The 24,076-nt window shown below is 40.6% G+C and overlaps 1 protein-coding gene across 3 annotated transcripts in view; it reads left to right on the top strand.

The window, feature by feature from the left end:
• ANAPC5 (anaphase promoting complex subunit 5) overlaps positions 1 to 23,367 on the top strand; it is a 108,212-nt gene extending 84,845 nt beyond the window's left edge. For all 3 annotated transcript variants that reach the window (XM_073585970.1, XM_073585969.1, XM_073585971.1), the window contains exons 13-17: positions 443 to 564; positions 662 to 769; positions 8,495 to 8,642; positions 10,689 to 10,851; positions 21,453 to 23,367. In XM_073585970.1, the coding sequence (XP_073442071.1) occupies positions 443 to 564; positions 662 to 769; positions 8,495 to 8,642; positions 10,689 to 10,851; positions 21,453 to 21,664 (753 nt within the window). In that variant the 3' untranslated portion in view covers positions 21,665 to 23,367. The remainder of the gene's footprint in view (positions 1 to 442; positions 565 to 661; positions 770 to 8,494; positions 8,643 to 10,688; positions 10,852 to 21,452) is intronic.
• The last annotated feature ends 709 nt before the right edge of the window (positions 23,368 to 24,076 follow it).

The following is a 24,076-nucleotide window of genomic DNA, read 5'->3' as shown; positions in this document are numbered from 1 at the left end:
CTCACATCATGTTCCCACATGCTTTATGCGTCTATCAGCCCTCTGTGTCTGTACTGTTACACACTTAACATTATGGGTGGTCCAAACAATCAGGGCAATTGTTACCACCCACCTTTCATGTCTACCTTTTTTTTTTCCTCATAGATTGTAAGCTTGCGAGCAGGGCCCTCATTCCTCTTGGTATCTGTTATGATCTATGTGATTATTGTTATGCTGTAATGTCTATCGTCTGTACAAGTCCCCTCTGAAATGTAAAGTGCTGCGGAATATGTCGGCGCTATAGAAATAAATTTTTTTATTATTACTATAAATGTACCTTTTCCTTTCAGTGATAATTGATCTATTACTTTGATCTCTCACAAAAAGCAATTTGTCACCTTTTAAAGTTTTAAATATAAATTAAAAAAAAAAAGGTTCACTTGCTTGGTATTATTTTTTTCAGCTGTGGATGCGGTTTGATCAGAAAATACAATTTGATCGAGCCATGAATGATGGGAAGTATCACATTACTGAATCACTAGTGACAGCAATCACCGCCCTAAACAGCGTTGAGGGATTGTACAGGTATATCAAGCTGTTACGTCATTTGTGCTCTGCTATACTGGAAGCAGGAACACTTCTGAAATGATTTTTTCCTTTTTTTTCTTCTTTCTTTTCTTAGGAAAGCCATTGTTCTAAAAGCACAAAACCAAACAGCAGAAGCTCATAAAATTCTACAAGTGCTTCTGACTCACTGTCAGAAAGTAAAGAACATGGAGATGGTTATAAGGTCAGTTACAGCTAACGTATGCCAAGTGCTCCTCAGAAGGGAAGGGTTAATTTTCTACAGAATTTATGGAGGAGCATTTATCTGACTTTACAGTCAGAGGTTAAAATGTGGACATAGAAAGTCACTCACATTACCATGTGTCACATTGAAAGACACACTTGTCATTATTCTACGTGTCTAGATAGCCCAGAAAAGTTTTATATTTTAGACCTTAGAGGGGTTAGGCTGGTTTCACATTTGCGGACGGAGGGCTGCGGACTTTCTCCGTGAGCATCCGCATGCTGCGGCACGGCCTGCGTACCCAATGTTAAAGATAGGGGCCGCACACATAAATGGGCGGAGCTAACAGGAGGAGGCGCAGCAGGGGGCGGGGCTTCACGGAGGAAGTCCGCAGCCCTCCATCCGCAAATGTGAAACTAGCCTTATACAATTCTTTAACACTTTTAAATATTTGATAGGTGGGATCTAAACCACTCTCCTTTATTGTTTCGCAGGCACTGCTACATATCTTAGTAGCTCACTACTGCTTCATCACATTTAAATAAATGAGACTAAGCAACAACACCAGGTACAGCAGCTGCTTAAAGGGTATTCCCATCTCCAAGATCCTATCCCAATATGTAATAGGTGTAATAATAGTAATCAAATACCTCCAATTAAAAATGCAGTATAGTTTTTCTTATTTGCTATGTCTCTCTCCTTATGTGCAGGCACTACAGGACCTTAGGTATCCATGGTTATGACCACTGATATAGTGACAGTTAGTTAGCTAATTGCTAGTGGTCGTAACCATGAATACCCAAGGTCCTGCAATGTTTGCACGTGAGAAAAGAGACTTGGCGAATCAGAAAAACTATACTGCATTTCTGATTGGACGTATTTGCTAATATTAATATTATTACACCTACTACATATTGGGATAGGATCTTGGATATGGGAATGCCCCTCTAAAGTATGGAGCTGTGCCTGGTAAACATTAGAAAGGACTTGGCCCTAACCCGAGCATCACATGCCATTTGATCGTAAAAAGGCGCTGCGAGTTTCCCACAGACTGAGGGTTTTTTTAAATCAATAAAACTTTGACAGAACACCAAGTAACATAGTTTACAGCAGAATAATTACTTTACATGTCGTCATACAGTAGATATACAGGAATGGTGCCTATATAATCCAATTATTAATTCAATGACCTTTAAATAACCACCATACAGTTTTCCCTTCCCAACCCAGAACTAACATTCCCCCAGTCTGCAGTACAATAAAACCTTACCCATACTGACATAGGTGTTAGTCTTAGACAATTAGTCAAATACATTATCCTGCTACCCAGACAGGTGTCAATCATAATTTACAGGATTAGTAAATTAAATAAGACCTCTCTAGCCAGCTCCTCCGAAACCACAGCTGCGCACCTTATCCAGTCTCCCCATACCAAACCCTTTTTCCATTAAAATAATATAGTTGAGAGCTTGGACCACTTCTTCTACACAGGGAGGTCCGGTTGCCAGCCAGTGTGTGGCTATAGATTTTCTAGTCTCGTAGAGTATTTTAGCAATAGGTAACTGTACCTGGGGAGATCCTCCAACCTTCGCTGTTAATTGTAACACAAAAGTTTTTGTTCTAAGCACGGTTTGAATATTAAACACTTCTGCTATTACTCTACCATCCCACCCCCTCCCACCAAAAAAAGCCCCACCAGTCTCTGGCATGTCCAAAATATGTGCATCAGGTCCGCATATTCTTCCCTGCAACGGGGACAACAGTCATCAGACTTTAGGCCCATTCTATATATTACCTTGGGGGGTCCTTTATCCTCTATGGACTAGAAACAGTTGATCTTCTTTGCGTCGTGTTTATTGAAAGCAACTTTGGAGATTCCAGCACCTCTTCCCATTCCTCTGTAGAAATATTGCCCACATTCTCCTCCCACTCACTCCGAACCTTAGCCATTGGGTTACCCAAAATCTTTAGCAACAATGAGTTGTAAACCAGGGGAAGAGTCCTGAGGTGAGAATTTGCATATTCCCAGTGCCTTCTGGGATAAGTGAAGAGTCTCCGCAAGCTCAACGATCACTGGATTTTGGCTGTTGCAGCTGAAAAGAGGAAATCGGCTCATTTTTCATCACTTTGAAATCTCTTTGACAATAACAATATGGAAGAGGCCAGGAGCCATTTGGTGAGCTGCATTTCTTGCTACAGACTTACCAGGGTAAAAGCCAAACTTCACATGCCACAAATGCAAGCTTGTGTCCCTGATGGAGGAAATGTTGCAAAATCTCGAAGAGAGGTTAGCTACACTGAAGATCATTAAGGAAGGTGAAGAGTTCTTAGAGCAGAATTATCTCTTCATGTTACAGAAAGTGAAGAAATTCGAAGTGCACCTGAAGAAACAGAGGAATGGAAGCATGTGACCCAGAGAACCAGGAGGATCGGGAAGCGGTCAGCGCCCATACTGCTAAGGAACCAGTACCAGGCTCTCACGCAGGAGAACGATGAAGAAATACATCAGGATAAAACTTTGCCCACAAACAGCAACCTGGTACACCTTCAGAATCCTCCTGGATGGAGAAAGAAAAATGTTGTGAAGAAGAAATGGAGAGTGGTGGTCATGGGGGATTCCCTGTGAAGAGGAACAGAGGCCTCTATCTGCAGACCGGATATAACCTCAAGAGAAATGTGCTGTCTTCCAGGTGCAAAAATTAAAGATGTGTCTGACAGGATATCAGGACTCTTCAGACCTACTGATGACTACCCATTCCTGCTAATGCATGTGGGGACAAATGACACCTCAAGAAATGACCTGGAAACCATCTGCAGTGACTTTGAAAACTTAGGTAAGGAAGTGAAAGAACTGGGAGCGCAGGTGGTCTTCTCTTCCATCCTCTCAGTGGATGGTCATGGAACAAGGAGGTGGAATAAGATTCTGCAGGTGAACAACTGGCTATGTCGATGGTGCCATCAGCAAGGATTTGGATTTCTGGATCATGGAGTGAATTACCTATACGATGGACAACTTGCTAGAGATGGGGTGCACCTTACGAAGACTGGAAAGCATGTATTTGGAAGTCACCTTGCTACACTCATCAGGAGAGCTTTAAACTAGAACAATGTGGGAAGGGAAGCAAAAGGCCAGAAAAAGCCATACACTTGACAAATGCTATTGAGAACTCTGCTATTAGAAGTGGAAAGGAAGAACAAAGACAAAAGAATCTAAATAATAAAAATATTGGAGAAAGAGAAACCAATCACAAACTAAAATGTTTCTATACTAAAGCACAAAGCATGGGCAACAAACAAGGAGAATTGGAACTACTAACGCAGGAAAAGAAATATGATGTCATTGGAATACAAGGTTAGAAGGATACAACTTATTTGCTAGAAACAGACTTGATAAACGAGGAGGAGGTGTCGCATTGTATGTTAGAAACGCGTATATCTGCACAGAGATTGAAGCTTCAGAGCCTGGGAGTTCTGTGGAAACTGTTTGGGTAAGAATACAAGGACAGAACAATGGAAAGGACACTATTGTAGGCATTTACTACAGGCCGCCTGTGCAAGCTGAAGATATGGATGAACTCTTTATGCATCAAATGGCCAAGTTCTTCAAAAAATATGACATAGTTGTCATGGGAGATTTCAACTATCCAGACATTTGTTGGGAATCTCTCTCAGACAAAACTAACAGGTCAAGAAAATTCTTATTCTCTCTTGCTGACAACTTTATCTTCCAAAAGGTAGGGGAGAAAACAAGGGGAACTGCTACCTTGGATCTAATCCTTATAAACAGGGAGGAAATGGTTGAGGAGGTAAAAGTGGCTGGGACCCTAGGAGGTAGCGACCATGCTATTTTAGAATTTTGGATAACTAGAGGAGGAAGACCTGTGAAGACTCAGACGTCAAGGTTAGATTTCAGAAAGGCAGATTTTAAGGGACTCAGAAAGAGAATTGGAGGGATCCAATGGCTGGATATCCTTAAGGACAAAAATGTCCAGGAAGGATGGGAAATCTTGAAAAATGAAATTCTCAAAGCACAATTGTTAACAATTCCGAAAAGAAGGAAGAATAGGAAGCATTTAAGGAAACCAGGATGGATGAACACAGAACTTAAGCACATGCTAAAATGGAAGGAAGAAAGAAATAAATTGAAAGAGGGAGGCATATCTAAAGAAGAATATAATGCTGTCTGCAGAACTTGCAGGGCACAAATCAGATTATCTGAAGCTGACAATGAATTGAGGCTTGCAAGAGATGTCAAAAGCAATAATAAAGGATTTTGGGATATGTCCAAAGTAAAAGAAAAGCCAAAGATGATATAGGATTTTTACAGGATGAAAATTATGAAATGGTAAGACAGGATGTTGAGAAGGCTGAACTTTTAAATTCCTATTTTGCATCTGTTTTCTCTCAGAAAGGAAATGTAACATCAACTGTTCTTCACTGTCCTATTAAGGGAATACAAGAATCCAAAATATCTATAACAGAAATATAGTGAGGAAACACTTGACTAACCTAAATGAATTCAAGTCTCCAGGTCCAGATGAATTACACCCCAAAGTACTGAAGGAGATGGCAGAAGAAGTTTTTGAACCACTCTCCATAATCTTTGAAAATTCTTGGAGAACAGGAGAAGTCCCAGAAGACTGGAGAAGAGCAAATGTTCCTATCTTCAAAAAGGGGAAGAAGGTGGACCCAGGCAACTATAGGCCGGTGAGTCTGACTTGTATACCAGGAAAGATCTTTGAACAAATTATTAAACAACATGTATGTCAGTACCTGGATAAGAATGAAGTGAATAAACAGAGTCAGCATGGGTTTGTAACTAATAAGTCCTGTCAGACTAACTTAATTTCCTTCTACGACAGAATCACTGATTGGGTGGATCAGGGAAATGCTGTAGATATTGTATATCTTGACTTCAGCAAAGCATTTGACAAAGTATCTCACACAATCCTTATTGAAAAAATGACTAAGTATGGAATGGACAAGGCAACTGTTAGGTGGATTCATAACTGGCTTAGTGATCGGACCCAAAGAGTGGTCGTAAATGGCTGCACATCCAGTTGGAAGTATGTCTCAAGTGGGGTACCTCAGGGCTCCGTTCTGGGCCCTGTATTGTTCAACATCTTTATCAATGATTTAGATGAAGGAACTGAGGGTAAACTGATTAAATTTGCTGATGACACAAAGCTAGGAGGGATAGCTAATACTAGAGAAGAGAGAGAGGATTCAAAAAGATATAAATAAACTGGAGCAATGGGCAGCAACTAACAGAATGGTTTTTAACAGGGAAAAATGCAAAGTACTACATCTGGGCAATAAAAATGAAAAAAGCATATACAGAATGGGAGGAATAGGGCTAAGCAACAGCACATGTGAAAAAGACTTGGGTATACTAATAGATCACAGACTGAATATGAGTCAACAGTGTGATGCAGCAGCAAAAAAGGCAAATGCAATTCTAGGATGTATTAACAGAAGCATACAGTCTAGATCACGTGAAGTCATTATTGCCCTCTACTCCTCTTTGGTCAGACCTCATCTGGAATACTTTGTCCAGTTTTGGGCGCCACATTTTAAAAAAGACATCAACAAACTGGAGCAAGTTCAGAAAAGAGCGACCAGAATGGTGACTGGTCTGCAAACCCTGTCTTATGAGGAAAGGTTGCAGGATTTGGGAATGTTTAGCCTGCAAAAGAGAGGAGACTTAATAGCTGTCTGCAAATTTCTCAAGGGCTGTCACATTGAAGAAGGATCATCCTTATTCTCATTTGCACAAGGAAAGACTAGAAGCAATGGAAGGAGACACAGATTAGATATTAGAAAAAAATTTTTGACAGAGTGATCAATTAGTGGAACAGGCTACCACCGGAGGTGGTGAGTTCTCCTTCAATAGAGGTCTTCAAACAGAGGCTGGACAGACATCTATCTGGGATGATTTACCGAATCCTGCTTTGAGCAGGGGGTTGGACCAGATGGCCCAGGAGGTCCCTTCCAACTCTATGATTCTATTCTCGTAGTTTTTTTGCCTGTAGTACAAAGTCTAACAGCTCATTAGAGCATATAGAAACATCAGAGATGGCTTCCTGAGCCTGTATTGTGTCTTAGTTGCCAGTATTTATAGAATTCAGTTTTGATCAAATTAAACTCCGGTTTCAGCTGTTCAAATGACTTGAAATGGTTATGAGAGTATAACTGATGCACGTATTTCAATCCCCGATTCTTCCATTCTCCAAATCCCTCCAATCTCCGCAACTCCTCTAGATTAAAGTTATTCCAGATAGGGGTGCACTTTGAGCAGTCTCTCATCTCAAACAAGGTGCAAAATATTTGTTTATTAATATATTAATAAACAAAGAAATTTTTTACCTCCTCATCTGTGTTCTTTGCGCTACCTTGTAGCCGGGATATTTTGCATCTTATTATTTATTCCTCTTCTGAGGTACCCGGCAAGAGCGGCAGTGAACTTCCTCCTTCTTGTCCCTACTGACCGCCAGCTTAGCGCCCCGCTAGCCTGTCTTCTCTGTTCTTATTTCATCCCAAACAGTCTTTTACATGTCCACCAAATTTTATGGACCAGTGACTGAATAGGGTATATACTTGGGCTACCTACAAATTTGTGTGATTCCAGTATCTCCCGTAAATCCCCCTCCCTCCCAATTATTGTAAGACAATTGGGGTCCCTCTTTTCCACACCAAATCTCTAAAGATGTTGTGCATTTTCCTAAACCAGTATTTAGGAATCCACCACTGTCCGCATTTTGGCCCACAATTCACTGGAATGCTCATTTTGCTGAGCACGTCTGTGTTCTTTATGAGAGGGTCATTTACAGACCTCTCTGCCAGCAGCTTATTCCTAGAGAACACAAGGATTGACAGTCCGAACTCGGGTGTGCCGAATCCTTAATTTCCCTGACAATCGCCTGCTAGGGGCTTCCATACATATTACAATGTCGGCCAAAGCTGTCCATGTCAGGGGGTTCGGCTTCCATTGGTCTAAAGTGTAAGGGGGTATTTTGGATAGGATATCACTTTTTAAAGAATTGGATAAAGCCATTGTTCTTTGTGAGGACGGGTAAAATCTGTCTTGAGTGAATACAGACTTTTCTATTGCTGAAATAGGAGCAGCAACTGCCATCTTTTAAAGTTGATTTATGAAATAATTTAAACAACGCTGACTAGAACCAACTATGTTCAACAAACTCTAAATTGCCAGATAGCATTCGTGTTTTGATTTATGTCCGTCTCAGTGTCCAGTTACAAAACCTTTTAGTATGAGCTGATCATCGATCACATTTAAACATAAGTTTTCAATACTTTAGATATATTTTATGATTGTCGTTCTGTATGATTATCTTCTAATGATATTGCTCAAAGTATTGTAAAGAGCTTTCTAACTTTTATTGTTCCTCAGATGTTCCATCCCTTCCACACCTCCCCTTTTCCCTTACATAAATTTAAAATTCTAATCAAAATATTTGAAAATAAACAGCGCTGACTCTTTTTTAAGTGTGAGAAATGTCTCAATATGTGGCAATATTTCCTTTTCTGCTGGATTCATTTAAATGTTTCTTGAAGTTTATCATTCATTTTTAGTTTAATAGTGGACAGTGAAATTGAAACGTCCCGAGCGCTTGATGCCTTTTTATGTACTAATATTGGGTTGTGCACCCTGATGTTTTGCAGTGAAATAGAAAACACGTTCCTGTATTTGCTTTGTCTTTTCAGAGTCCTTGTTTCCTTAGCAGAACTCCACTTCATGTCTTCATGTCACCCGGTAGCGTTGCCTGTGCTACTCCAAGCACTAGCTCTATCTAGAGAATACCGCTTACAGTACTTGGCCTCTGAGACAGTGCTTAATTTGGCTTTTTCACAGGTGGGAACAGTTACATTTTTTTTCCATCAAGCATTTAGGTGCATTTATTATTGCAAATATAAACTACAGCGAGCTTTAGATGTACTGTATATTTCAGACTACATCAAGCATTTAGGTGCATTTATTATTGCAAATATAAACTACAGCGAGCTTTAGATGTACTGTATATTTCAGACTATAAGACGCATTTTTTTCATCCCAAAATGGGGGGTGCGTCTTATAGTCTGGATGTACCGGCTCTAGCTGTGCCGGGGAATTGGGGGAGCAGTTTTGGCAGAGCAGCGGGTCACAGAGGCAGGAGCTGGCTACTGCGGCTAACTCCTTTGCCCGCTGCTGAAGAGAAATGAATATTCACTGCATTCCAAGCATTCCAAGCCTGGAGGGCAATGAATATTCGTTTCTTTTTGGCATCCTAGTGTGATTGGCCCCATTCCGTTCCTGGTATGATTGGTCCTATCCTTATCCTGGTATGATTGGCCCCATCCCGGTCCTGTTATGCATGGCCCCATCAGACAAGATAAAAAAAAAAAAAAACACATTACACTTGCCTTCCTCCGCTCCTTCGCAGTGTCCTGGCATGGCAGGGACGTCATGCAGTGCTCACCTGCAGAGCACAGCTGCCGGAATACTCACCGGGACTGTTCATCGCAGAGAGCAGTGAGTATTCATTGCTCTTCAGTAGCGCGCAGTGTCAGCCACCGGCTTCCTGCTGCTACTGTACTGTCGGTCATGTGTGCCGCTACTTAAGAGAAATGAATATTCTGAATATTCATTTCTCTTAAGTAGCGGCACGTGACCACCGGTAGCAGCAGGAAGGCTCCAGCTGACACTGCGCGCTACTGAAGAGCAAGGAATACTCACTGATCTCTGCGATGAACAGTCCCGGTGAGTATTCTGGCAGCTGTGCTCTGCTTGTGAGCAGCGCATAACGTCCCTGCCATGCCAAGACACTGCGAGGGAGCGGAGGAAGGTAAGTGTAATGGTTTGGTTTTTGTTAATCTTTTCTGATGGGTCCATGCGTACCAAGATGGGGGTGGTGCCAATCATACCAGGATAAGGATGGGACAATTCATACCAGGATCGGGATGGGGCCAATCATACCAGAATAAGGATGGGGAGCCTGCATACCAGGATAAGGATGAGGGCGATCATTCCTGCCAGGATAAGGATGAGGGGGACCATTCCTACAAGGCTAGGGATAAGGATGCCTGCATATCAGGATAGGGTTGAGAGGGCCATGCATACCAGGATGGGGATGAGGGAGCCATACATACCAGGATGGGGATGAGGGAGCCATGCATACCAGGATAGGGATTAGGGGCCAAGTGTATCAGGATGGGGATGAGGGAACCATATTTAAAAGGATAGGGGATATTATGTACAGAGTTGACCACATATTTTTTGCTTAATTTTTTTCCCTAATTTCCTCCTCTAAAACCTAGTTGTGTCTTATAGTCTGAAAAATATGGTATATTAAATATAATGCAGCAAGAAGTTTTGTCATTAAACACATCGACCAGTACTGAGGAAACTTTCGGCAAGCCCTGCAGTTTACCAAATCCTCGTAATTTGTAATATACACACAGTTAGGAGTCATTCTACCTATCATCACACGATTGCAAGTTTATGATTTACATAGTTGTGGCCACATGCTAACTAGAGTCTCAACTGCTGCTCTCACAATGTTCTAAGAAGAGATGCTGAGACTGTAGTGAGCAGGTGACAGGCGAAAGTCCCCTCAGGGATGGTCAACCCCTTTAATGAGCTTTTCTGGAAATGCATATTTTCTCTCCTCATTACCTCCTCATCCCTCTTATTTCCTCCTCCCTGTCTATTCACTGTATTATTTAGATAAATTATTTACGTGGGTAAATAGTATAAATAATACAAATGTATATAATATAATTAATGTACAGAAATCTCTTTCCACGTACTTACTAATTTAGCAGAAATAATTTTCTCAATTTAGCTTGCTACGTACAGTTGTTCTTTTGACCACTAATGTCTGCATTCCGCCCTCCCTTTGACACTATTGTACTGTTACAGTTGATGCTTGGCATCCCGGAGCAAGCACTGAATATCCTGCACATGGCAATAGAGCCCATTCTGGCTCATGGAGCTGTTTTGGATAAAGGCCGGGCAATGTTTCTTGTGGCCAAGTGTCAAGTAGCATCAGCAGCATCATATAGTTCACAAAAAAAGACTGATGGTAACCGTTTTAACACTTTATATATTTTTTTAATAATGGAAAAATGTGTTTTTTATTTTTTGCGGTTTCAGTGTATTATTATGTAGCCGGATACAAAATTACTTCCTACAGGAACGGCAGACAAAATTGTACTTCACTTAAAGTTAATGTAAGTTTAACTTAACTATCGGGAATATGTCACCAGGTTCTTTCTACGCTACCTGAGAGTTACAGCTCTGCCAGTTCTCTGAATGCTGAGCGGTGTATAACCGCATCTACACCACTGATTGGCAGCTTTCTGCCTATGCACAGTGAACACTGAAAGTTGCTGCCCGGTGGGGGGGGGGCAGGGTTATACAGAGCTCATAAATATGGAGGACTACATGGCAGAATGACTACTGCTCCTCTAGTGATAACTAGACAACAGGTGAGGTATAGATCACATGGTCATGACCTCACTGCAGGTCCTTTTTACACACACAGCCACACACACAGGCTTTACTGCTAATAAAGTGAAGATTTTTTTTTTACAAAACTATGGCAAGCAGCTCAGTATGTGAAGCATCACTGGAATCAGGGTCTCTACGCCTACATTTTGCTGCTCTCAGATTAGGTGGCAAAAACCTAGTGACAGATTCCCTTTAAGACAAACTACTGGTGAAAAGTGAGAGCGCTATTAATTTCTAAGAAGTTTCCAAAATCAAGCAGAAAATAACAGTGTGGATGAAGCTAAAATATACTTTTCTAAGGTGGACTGCAAAGATTAGATACGTGACATCCAGTATTTACAAGCCAGAAGATTGTACAATAGTACGGGGTGGCACGGTGGCTCAGTGGGTTCAAATCCCACCAAGGACAACATCTGCAAGGAGTTTATGTTCTCCCCGTGTTTGCGTGGGTTTCCTCCGGGTACTCTGGTTTCCTCCCACATTCCAAAGACGTACTGATGGGTAATTTAGATTGTGAGCCCCATCGGGCACAGTGCCAATAATGTCTGTAAAGCGCTGAGGAGTTATTGGCACTATATAAATGAGTAACAACATCTGTGCAAGGAGTTTGTATGTTCTCCCCATGTTTGCGTGGGTATCCTCCGGGTACTCCTGTTTCCTCCCACACTCCAAAGACCAGGGCTGTGGAGTCGGTAAGCCAAACCTCTGACTCCGACACCAACTCCGACGCCACGACTCCCTCATACATGGCTCATGTTTAAGTGATACATTTTCTGTAGTCATCAGGCTTTTAATCATTATTATGATACAATAATGAAATCATTTAGATAGAACATAAAATGTATTTATTGGAATACAACTTTTGCATATTTACAATTTATTATACACTCTGCAGTAAGTGGGAAAAAACAGTTTTCAACAAAAAGTACTGAATAGCATTTGTGCAGTCTTTGAGTTTGTTCTGAGAAATAGTATCGCCTCCATCAGATCCTCCTTCATAGATGACCTCAAATCTGACCTAATAATTTTAAAGCTAGAGAGCAACCTCTCTACACCAACTTAGGTTGGTGGCAAAGCAGTGACCACATGGACATCTCTAACAATTTCAGGGTATAAAGGAATTGCCTTGTGCACAGTCAGTTTTGATGAACGATTGAACTCTTTGAGAGCAAGTGAAAAATGTTGCTGAAATATGGTCAGTCTGTTTTCTATGGGAGTGGAATCTTTTTCTCTGCGGCAACACTATGCCTGCTCCATGTCATCCAAATACTTTTCGAAATCAAACTTCTCATCTGATGAGGATGACGAAACGGCAGCAGCAGCACTGGCAGGATCCGAGTCCTCTTGCTCTTGGCCGTCCTGTAGCCCACTCATCCTAACTGCTACCTCAGTCAGAGCTTCTTTTCCTTTAGTAAACTGTTGATCATCCATCAATATACGATGACTCGTGCCCACATAAACAGCTGCCACAAGAATTTTATTTTCTAATAGTGTCTCCGTTTCATTGAAGCAGCAATGCCTTCTGCGATTAAACCTCTTTGGGACAGGCAAAACAACAAGTTCTTCCACGCCTTTATAAAAATGCCAGGAGTTATAATCATCAGCTTGTAACTTTTTAGTTGCTGTAAATGGGTAATGAAGCAATTCCTTCAATTTAGGCACCTGTGTCCGTTGACCTTCATGTAATTTTTACCTAAGGGTTGGCCATATCTACAAGGAAGGGTTTGTGCTCAAGCAATCGCTCAATCATTAAATAAGTGCTGCCCCACCGAGTGGCTTGTTCCACAATTGCCCCTTTTCCAGCAGGTCTCTTCAAAATAGAATCAATTTTAGGTGTTCTTGCAGCAATAGCCAATTTCCTCACTTTGCTAATCAGAGTTCCAGCATGTCCCTCTTATGAACTGTCTCTTATTGCCATCTGTAGCGTGTGCACAACACAGCGCATGTGATGAAAAGGAAAGAGGTGTGAAGCAGCTTCAACCAGATAATCTAATTGTGAAGAATCATTTTGCGGTTCTTCTGTAGTAATCTGTTTGCTCCTTCATTATTGGAACAGGACTGTGGCCTTCCATCTCCAACATACTGAATGTGAAATGTTCTTCTGGCTGCTGTTCACCTTCATTATTCTCATTCATCAGTTTAGTGTACTTATGTTTGAAGCATTATCAGTTACAATAGCAAAAACCTGTTCTTTTGTGAGTTCATAATCTTGCAGAACTTTTTCCACTAAGGTCTGGAGAAACTGGCTGCTGTGATGAGCTTTAGTATCTCTTACGTATTAGTAACAATTTTTTTGTTGTCACAAACCTATAGAACGTTGTTAGCAAAATAGTTCACTCTGTGACATGTGCAGGCATCCATTTTAACTCCTTTCTGCCATCAGACGTACTATCCCGTCCATGTGCCCTGGGACTTAATTCCCAGGGACGGGATAGTACATCATAGCGATCAGCGGCGCCCACGTGGTGAGCGCCACTGATCGCGGCCAGGTGTCAGCTGATTATCACAGCTGACACCCGGCACAATGTGTCAGGGGCAGTCACGGACCGCCCCCCGACACGTTAACCCCTTGTACACCGCGATCAAACACGATCGCGATGTACCGGGGGTTAAAGGGAAGCATCGGCAAGGAGGGGGCTCCCTCCGTGCTTCCCTGAGCCCCCCACAGCAGCGCAATGTGCAGCGCTGCTGCGCGGGGCTCTTTCCCTACAGGCCCCTGGATCCAAGATGGCGACGGGGACCTTCGGGGGCCTGTAGGGAGCTGACTTCCTCACTGCCTGCAAAGCGCAGGCATGAGGAAGTCTGCAGCAGTGCCTGTGACAGATCGCTGATCTGTCACAGTGATCTGTGATGTGACAGATCAGCGATCTGTCACAGGACAGTGATGTCCCACCTGGAACAATGTAATAAAGTTAAAAAAAAAAAAAAAAGTGTAAAAATAATTTTTAAAAAAATCGCTAAATAAATTAGTAAAAAACCAAAAAAAAAACAAAAGTACACATATTTGGTATCGCCGCGTCCGTACCGACCCGCCCTATAAAACTGTCTCATTAGTTAACCCCTTTAGCGAACCCCTTAAAAAATAAAAATAAAAAACCAAGCAAAAAATGATTTATTATCATACCACCGAACAAAAAGTGCAATAACGCACGATCAAAAAGACGCATATAAATATCCATGGAACCGCTGAAAACGTCAGCTTGTCCCGCAAAAAACGAGCCGCCATACAGCATCATCCGCAAAAAAATAAAAAAGTTATAGCTCGCAGAATAAAGCGATGCAAAAATAATAATTTTTTATATAAAATAGTTTTCATTGCATAAAACCGCCAAAACACAAAAAAAAACTAAATGATGTATCGCTGTAACCGTACTGACCCGAAGAATAAAACCGCTTTATCAATTTTACCGCACGCGGAACAGTGTAAACGCACCCCCCCAAAAGAAATTCATGAAACGCTGGTTTTTGTTCATTCTGCGTCCCAAAAATCGGAATAAAAAGCGATCAAAAAATGTCACGTGCCCGAAAATGGTACTAATAAAAATGTCAACTCGTCCCGCAAAGAATAAGACCTCACATGACTCGGTGGGTCAAAATACGGAAAAATTATAGCTGTCAATATGTGGTAATGCAAAAACTATTTTTACAATAAAAGGCGTCTTTTAGCGTGTGACAGCTGCCAAACATAAAAACCGCCATAAATAGTAAATCAAACCACCCATTATCACCCCCTTAGTTAGGGAAAAAAAATAAAATAAAAAAAATGTATTTATTTCCATTTTCCCGTTAGGGCTAGGGCGGAGATTAGGGTTAGGGGTGTGTTGGGGTTAGGGTTGGAGTTATAATTGGGGGGTTTCCACTGTTTGGTGACATCAGGGGCTCTCCAAATACAATATGGCGTCTGATCTCAATTCCAGCCAATTCTGCGTTGAAAAAGTCAAATGGTGCTCCTTCCCTTCCAAGCTCTGCCATGCGCCCAAACAGTGTTTTACCCCCACATATAGGGTATCAGCATACTCAGGACAAATTGCAAAACAACTTTTGGGGTCCAATTTCTCCTGTTACCCTTAGGAAAATAAAAAATTGGGGGCAAAAATATCATTTTTGTGGAAAAAAATGATTTTTTTTTTATTTTCACGCCCAGGCGTTATAAATTTCTGTGAAGCACTTGGGGGTTCAAAGTGCTCACCACACATCTAGATAAGTTCCGTGGGGGGTCTAGTTTCCAAAATGGGGTCACTTGTGGGGAGTTTCAATAGTTTAGGTATATCAGGGGCTCTCCAAACGCACATGACACCTGCAGACCAATCCATCAAAGTCTGCATTCCAAAACGTCACTACTTCCCTTCCTAGCCCCGACGTGTGCCCATACAGTAGTTTTCTCCCACATATGAGGTATCAGCGTACTCAGGACAAATTGGACAACAACTTTTGGCGTCCAATTTCTCCTGTTACCCTTGGGAAAATAAAAAAAATTGGAGACTAATTGATCATGTTTGTGGAAAAAAAATACGATTTTTTTATTTTCATGCCTGGGCATTATAAACTTCTGTGAAGCACTGGAGGGTTCAAAGTGCTCACCACACATCTAAAATAAGTTCCTTAGGGGGTCTAGTTTCCAAAATGGGGTCACTTGTGGGAGGTTTCCACTGTTTAGGTACATCAGGGGCTCTCCAAAAACAACATGACACCCGCAGACCATTCCATCAAAGTCTGCATTCCAAAACGTCACCACTTCCCTTCCGAGCCCCAACGTGTGCCCATACAGTAGTTTTCTCCCACATATGAGGTATCAGCGTACTCAGGACAAATTGAACAACTTTTGGGGTCCAATTTTTCCTTGTACCCTTGGGAAAATAAAGAAATTGGTGACTAAAAAATGTTTGTTGAAAAAATACGATATTTTTATTTTCACGCCCGGTCGTTATAAACTTCTGTGAAGCACTGGGGGGTTCAAAGTGCTCACCACACATCTAGATAAGTTCCTTAGGGGGTCTAGTTTCCAAAATGGTGTCATTTGTGGGGGGTTTCCACTGTTTTGGTACATCAGGGGTTTTCCAATCGCGACATGGTGTCCGATCTCAATTCCAGCCAAAAACGTCAAATGGCGCTGCTTCCCTTCCGAGCTCTGCCATGCGCCCAAATAGTCATTTACACCCACATATGGGGTATCAGCGTACTCAGGACAAATTGCACAATAACTTTTAGGGTCATGTTACCCTTGGAAAAATAAAAATTGGGGGTGAAAAGATCATTTTTGTGGAAAAAATATGATTTTTTTTTAATTGTACCGCTGTACGTTATAAACTTCTGTGAAGCCCTTGTGGGTTCAAAGTTCTCCCCACGTATCTAGATAAGTTCCTTGGGGGGTCTAGTTTCCAAAATGGGGTCACTTGTGGGGGGTTTCCACTGTTTAGGTACATCAGGGGCTCTCCAAACGCGACATGGCGTCCGATCTCAATTCCAGCCAATTTTGCATTGAAAAAGTCAAATGGCGCTTTCCCTTCTGAGGTCTGCCATGCGCCGAAATAGTGGTTCCCCCCACAAATCAGGAATCGGCATACTCGGGACAAATTGCACAATAACTTTTGCAGTCAAATTTCTCCTGTTACCCTTGGTAAAATAAAAAAAATTGAACCTGAAGTATATTTTTTGTGAAAAAAAGTTAAATGTTCATTTTTTTTAAATATTCAAAAAATTCCTGTGACGCACCTAAAGGGTTAATAAACTTCTTGAATGTGGTTTTGAGCACCTTAAGGGGTGCAGTTTTTAGAATGGTGTCACTTTTTGGGTATTTTCTATCATATAGACCCCTCAAAGTGGCTTCAAATGTGATGTGGTCCGTAAAAATAAAATGGTGTTGCAAAAATGAGAAATCGCTGGTCAATTTTTAACCCTTATAACTTCCTAACAAAAAAAAATTTTGGTTCCAAAATTGTGCTGATGTAAAGTAAACATGTGGGAAATGTTATTTATCAAGTTTTTGTGTGCCATATCTCTGTGATTTAAGGGCATAAAAATTCAAAGTTGGAAAATTGTGAAATTTTCGCCAAATTTCCGTTTTTTTCACAAATAAACGCAAGTTATATGAATGAAATTTCACCACTAACATGAAGTACAATATGTCACAAGAAAACAATGTCAGAATCACCGGGATCCATGGAAGCGTTTCAGAGTTATAACCTCATAAAGGGACAGTGGTCAGAATTGTAAAAATTGGCCCGGTCATGAACGTGCAAACCACCCTTGGGGCTTAAGGGGTTAAGAAATACAAAGCATCTCTTGAGAGTCTTTTTAAGATCTTCCTTTTGGTTAAGGGCTTCTTCAATCACTAATTTTCTAATACTTTCTCTTTCCAGTGAAACACCAAATTTGCGGGCCATTTCTCCATTAAGAGCTGTAAAAGCTGGTCATGCAAATAATGATAATGGTACACCGTCCTTCACTACAAGCTCAGAGCTGTCTTTTAAACACATCTGCTGTCATTGTTACAGTAACTTTGTCACTTACAAAATATCTTGTAATTGATGTTTGAGGCGCTCTTTCTTGGTGCTGGTTTCTTGGTGCTGGGGGTGATCCTTTTCAATCACAGCTTTGTAAATTTCTGGGTGGCAGCATTGTAAATATCTTTTTTAGATTGGTAGCTATTGAAGGAACATTTTTATCACTGCCGGAGTGTGAACTGATTTTGGCATCACAGCATTTGTTGTCATCTGGGTCACTTATACACTGACACACAAAATGTTTTTTTATCTTGAGTCACTGAAATGCTCAAATACAGCTGACTTCATAAGATGCTTCTTAGACACTTTATAATTATGTAAATTCACTCTAAAAATTTTGTCCTGTAAAAAAAAATGGTGTATTGTAATTCTTGCAAGAATAGAGAATCATGCACTGTATAATTTAGGATAGAAATTAAACAATCTTTGCATAAATCAATAGGACAGATGATAAGTATAAAGTTTGTAAAATATGTTGTTAGATAGCTTTACTCTGAACTTTCATTGTCAGGCTTGTCTCATGTTACAGCTCACTAAATGCTTCACATCATATTTCTTCACAGTCTATGAGGAGGGGAGGAGGGAGGGAGTATGTTTACCTGAATCATATTCCAGAACACATACACACAAATATACATGTCCTCATCGATCCTGTTACTGTATTTCCAGATTTGAGATGTTAGAAAACAGTTTTTCCCCTTATAGTCTATGTATTGTGTATAGAAGTCATCAGAGCAGCTAATTTCCCCAAACATGCGCTAAGAGGAAAAACAAAGTAAAATATCAAGCATACAGAGACGCCACATACTGGACTATTGATTTATGCACAGTGTATTGAAAGTTTAGATAAGCTTTAAGAAGTACTTACCTTAATCCTTCTTTCCTGTTCTCTCTAGAGGTTATGAGATGAATGCAGGCATTCCTTCCCTGTGTGTTTTATTTTTTCCCCTTATCTGTAGAGGAGGAGCTTCACTACTTATCATAAACATAAACTGCAGCACAGATTCATCTCAGCTAAAAGTCTAGTCCTTAGATCAAGAATAGGACAGACATTTATAGGACATGTCATAATTTTCCCAAATTCTTATGAAAAAAATATTTCCCACAAACTGCATTGAACTACTGTACCCAATTTATTATATATTTTAGGAATCTGAGTCGGTCCATTTTATACCGACTCCAGCAAAATGGACTCGGACTCCACGACTCCACAGCCCTGCTATAGACATACTGACAGGGAATTTAGATTGTGATCCCCATCAGGGACAGTGCTGATAATGTCTGTAAAGTGCTGTGGAATTAATGGCTCTATATAATTGAGTAAAATAGTTAAATGGGAAATATTCATGAAAGGAACAAGCGTGTCATACTCTTTCCACAGATTACATTTAATTAGTGAGATGCAGGGAGAGGGACGAAGGAGCTTACCATGCTGAGAATGTGTAGCGGGAAACTTGACCTGGAGTTCCTCCTGAGGGTGCCCTTTCCACTGGTGATCACAGTAAAGTCGACAAATAATGGGCAAAGATTCCAGCACAACCATCCAAGGACAAAATGGATTCTTTATTCAAACATAGTTAAAATATTAAAAGGCGAGGCCTCGTACCTGACGAGTTTCAGGTGTATACACACCCTTAGTCATAGGCTAATTGAAATGCGTCAGGTACGAGCCTCGCCTTTTAATGTTTCAACTTCGTTTGAATAAAGAATCCATTTTGTCCTTGGATGGTTGTTCCGGAATCTTTCCCCATTTTTTTTTTGTCTACATTTAATTAGCTATATTTTATTCTGTGATATAATATATTAAAGAGCCAAAACATTTTGGTTCACAACTTTCTGAAACATTTCAAAATTTGCTATAGAGTAGGGACACTAATAAAATAAAAGTGCTTTACCTACCCTTTGAATTCTCCAATGCTAAAAGAGCTGACGTTCCGTCGATCAGTCACATTTCTTTAACCAGTCAGTGGCCTCAACTGTCACCTGTCATGCATGCAAATTACTCCACCAGAGCAAAGAGAGAGTCTGCATCAGACATGTAACTGATGGATCATCCCTTCCACTAACGAGCAAGGACCGCTGCAGCTACAGGAGATTAACAGAGTAGGCAATGGCTATTTATTTTAGATCATTCCCTTTAGAACATTTGGGTTTATTCACACAGAGAAAATATTTTTGAACAATGGAACCTCATGGTTTTAAGTATTTTCTTTAACCTATTTGACAAAATTCTATTCCAGAATTTTTTGCCCATTCATGATTCTCTGCTTTTTTTTTTTTTTTTTTTAAATGGTTCGGTTTTTTTTCTTTGAAAATAGACACTGGCAATGAAAGGGTGAACCCGGGACTTAGTGCTTAGGCACATTTTTTTGTTTTTCACAAACAGGCAAGGTAGTTGCTACCTATAGTTAGTTATTTACCTCATCCACAACTACTACAAGAGACTTCAAGCTGTCATTGATGTTAGAGGGGGCAATACACGGTATTAAGAAATGGGGTGTGTGAACTTTTGATCAGGGTCATTTGGATGTTTTGGGTTGTCATTATGATTTAAAAAGAGAAAACACAGTAGGCTGACAATAAATAGCTTCACCCAATCACTAACCATGAGTGGAGAAAAAGGTTTTGTGTTATCATTCATATTCTCTGGAAACTAAAAAGCCAAGAAAGCAAAAATTCTGCCGGGGTATGTAAACTTTTGAGCATAACTGTACCTGCCTGTTTTGCCCGGGACAGAGAGGTTGCAGACCTTTTCTGCCGTGGATTCGGCAGCATGTTGTTTCGACGTGACATCAGCACATGCAGCTGAATCCCCGTCAGAAAAGGTCTTTGACCGCTCTGTGTCTGCAATGAAGAACACTGAGCACAACAGGCAACTACCTGCCTGTTTGTGAAAAACTAAAAATGTGCCCAAGCCCAGAGTCCCTAATATACTCCTTAATAATAAAAACCGATTGACATAATTTATTGCAGCAGATAGGGATGGATAACATAGTGAATGTTTAATAGGGGGAGGGGAGATGCGAGTGCATATGTACCCTACAACGGAGGGAAAGTGTTTGATATATTTGGGAAGAATATTACATGTCAACGTGATTTAGCAATTGTAAGCTGCATACAGCATAATGAGCGCTATAAACACCATGAATCAAAAATATGTAGCTTCTATTGTGGTAGACAATAGCAGAATATTTGATTCCTAGAACAATACAACATATATATATATATATATATATATATATATATATATATATATATATATATATATATATACACACAGTATGGAAAAGACAGTACAAATCCCACTAATTATTACATGGATTAAAGGAGTTTTTCCATGTATCTGATATTTGTTTGGTGAGGGCCCATCTTCTGGGGCCCTCACAGCTTATGAGAATGATTCCTCTCTTTCTGTTAAAGGTAGTGATGGAGACATGATGGCTGTGTGAACTGTTTTTTCTTAATATAACGGTACATAAATTGAAAGGACCCCCATTTGCTCCATCCATGCACCAATAAACATGACACTATAAATTCTCAGGTTGTTTTCCCTTCCCCTTACACAGGTCATTCTAATCCTAGAACTAATGTGTGTGCTAACGTGTATCTATATAATGTAGTTAGGTTTTATTTTTAACAATTAACTTCTGGCTTTCCTGTTTTGTTGCAGCTTTGGAATCAGCCATACTTAATCTGGATGAAGCTAAAACCTACTTTTCTAAAGTGGACTGCAAAGAACAGATACGAGACATCCTGTATTTACAAGCCAGATTGTACAATAGTTTAGGAAAAATGCAAGAAAGGAACAAGTGTGCCATGCTCTTTCGACAGATACATCAGGAGCTACCGTGCCATGGAGTCTCGTTATTAATCCGTTTATGAAGAGTTTTAAGCCATGTTCACACGTTGCCACAAACTGTACAAATGTTGACCTATCCATATGTGATGGATGCAGGTCCAGCACCGTCATGAGTCAGCTGATGTCTCCTCCGGCAGTAGCGGGTATCAGGAATGCAGAGCACTAATGCTCTGCACGTCGTGTAATGGCCGCTGCAGATTTGCACTTGAAAATTCTGCAGTGTAATAAAATAGATGAGATTTCTGCAAACCTCATGTACACATTGAGGAAAGCGTAGTGCAAATTTCAAAATCCATATCTGTGCCGAGAGTGCAAATTTCATCTGTTACAAGGCAAAGCATGAAATCCATGGCCACATTTAATACATGCAGATACACTGCTGAAAAATTAGCATCAAATCTGCTATGTGTAAACATACTCTTAAAATGCCATTTAAAGTTTACTAGTTCCATTACTGCATTGTAGGATACACTGCAATTTTTGTTTATCAGTTTTATAATATATTTACCACAATAACAGGCAATTTGCCGCTGATTTAATAATATATCCATTATTAGGACACTGGTTGATCTCTCCAATGATGGGAATTCCCATGGTTGTAAATCTTGTTCTGGCACATTGTGCATCTCCTTGTTTGATAGATCACGTGCATAGGGTGTATTCAGTTAAAAGACAAGGAAAAACAGGTTACTTGCCTAAACAGTCCAATGCGAGTGCTCTGGTCTTTCCAGCAGTGATGCTGTACCCATGTGACCATTGCATAAAGTTACTGCTTAGGTCAGTGATTGGCTGCATTGTTCCTGTGGAGATGTTGGGCACATCATTAATGCAGCAGCCTCGGGTATTGGATACTGTCCTGCAGTTACTGACGACCCATGTAAGCACTGCAGCAAATCACTTGCTAAAAGCGAAGCACTGCTGGAGCCAGTGAATGGCTGTAGTGGTCACGTGGGTGGTCACAGATGTCAGGTAAGATTTGGCCTAACTGACTTTGAAGCTTTTATATGGCAGGGATACTATGTTGAACTTAAGCTTTGTTTTAGGGACATTGAATATAAATTCCACTAGATTTTTGGAAACATTTTTTATATGTATACTACGTAGTTACAAGTTCCTGGTGCCAGAATTTTCACTGAAAAATTGATGCACCATGTAAAATAATTCTAAGGGTTTCCCTGAATGTAACAAATGATGACCATAGGATGGGTCAATAATATGTACCGTAATTGGTGGAGGTCCGACAATTGGTACCCCTGCAAATCAGTGAAATGTGCTCTAGGAGTGGCTGGAACACGGCAGCGAAACACTAGCTCTGTCCATCGTTTAGTGGTTACTGCCCAGTACTGCCGTTTATCTCGCATCAACTCCAACACCTGCCATTCCCACCATACAGCTGAAATCTGCTCCGGAATTGGCCAGATCCAAGCAATATATGGAGCAGAACACCGCAGCCCTGTGCATCACTTGGTGTCTGCTGCTGACTACTGTAGTTTGTCTTCCATTCATTTAAATAGAAGATAAGGTGCTCCACCACTTACATTGCTTAGATCTGGCCAGGGCCAGAGCAGATTTTAGATGATTGGTGGGAATGCTGTGTGTTGAATCCCCGCCGATCACATTTGTCAATTGTTTTGTCCCAGACAACCCCTTCAATTTATATGCCGGCACTCATTAATAGTTGTACATAAAGTTTTTTCTAATAAACTACTGAGTTCTGTTCTCTTTCTATGAACCCTTGTTTTTGAGTATATGCAATATATTTCTGAAAATCTGGTCTAATGATGCATATGAGTTTATGTACAGTACAGACCAAAAGTTTGGAGACACCTCATTCAAAAAGTTTTCTTTATTTTCATGACTATGGAAATAGTAGATTTAATCTGAAGGCATCAAAACTATGAATTAACACGTGTAATTATATAATTAACAAAAAAGGGGTGAAACAACTGAAAATACTGTGTGTCTGATATTCTAGGTTCTTCAAAGTAGCCACCTTTTGCTTTGATTACTGCTTTGCACACTCTTGGCATTCTCTTGATGAGCTTCAAGAGGTAGTCACCGGAAATAATTTTCACTTCACAGGTGTGCCCTGTCAGGTTTAATAAGTGGGATTTCTTGCCTTATAAATGGGGTTGGGACCATCAGTTGTGTTGTGCAGAAGTATGGTGGATACACAGCTCATAGTCCTACTGAATAGACTGTTAGCTGCTAAGTAAAGAGAAATGAGTGGCCATCATTACTTTAAGAAATGAAGGTCAGTCAGTCTGAAAAATTGGGAAAACTTTGAAAGTATCCCCAATTGCAGTGGCAAAAACCATCAAGCGCTACAAAGAAACTCGCTCACATGAGGACCGCCCCAGGAAAGGAAGACTAAGAGTCACCTCTGCTGCAGAAGATAAGTTCATCCGAGTCACCAGCCTCAGAAATCGCAGGTT

Source organism: Dendrobates tinctorius, unplaced genomic scaffold (assembly GCF_039654945.1).
Source record: "Dendrobates tinctorius isolate UK_male_01 unplaced genomic scaffold, ASM3965494v1 ptg000090l, whole genome shotgun sequence".
Lineage (NCBI taxonomy): Eukaryota > Metazoa > Chordata > Amphibia > Anura > Dendrobatidae > Dendrobates > Dendrobates tinctorius.
This window is presented reverse-complemented; position numbering and strand designations above follow the sequence as displayed.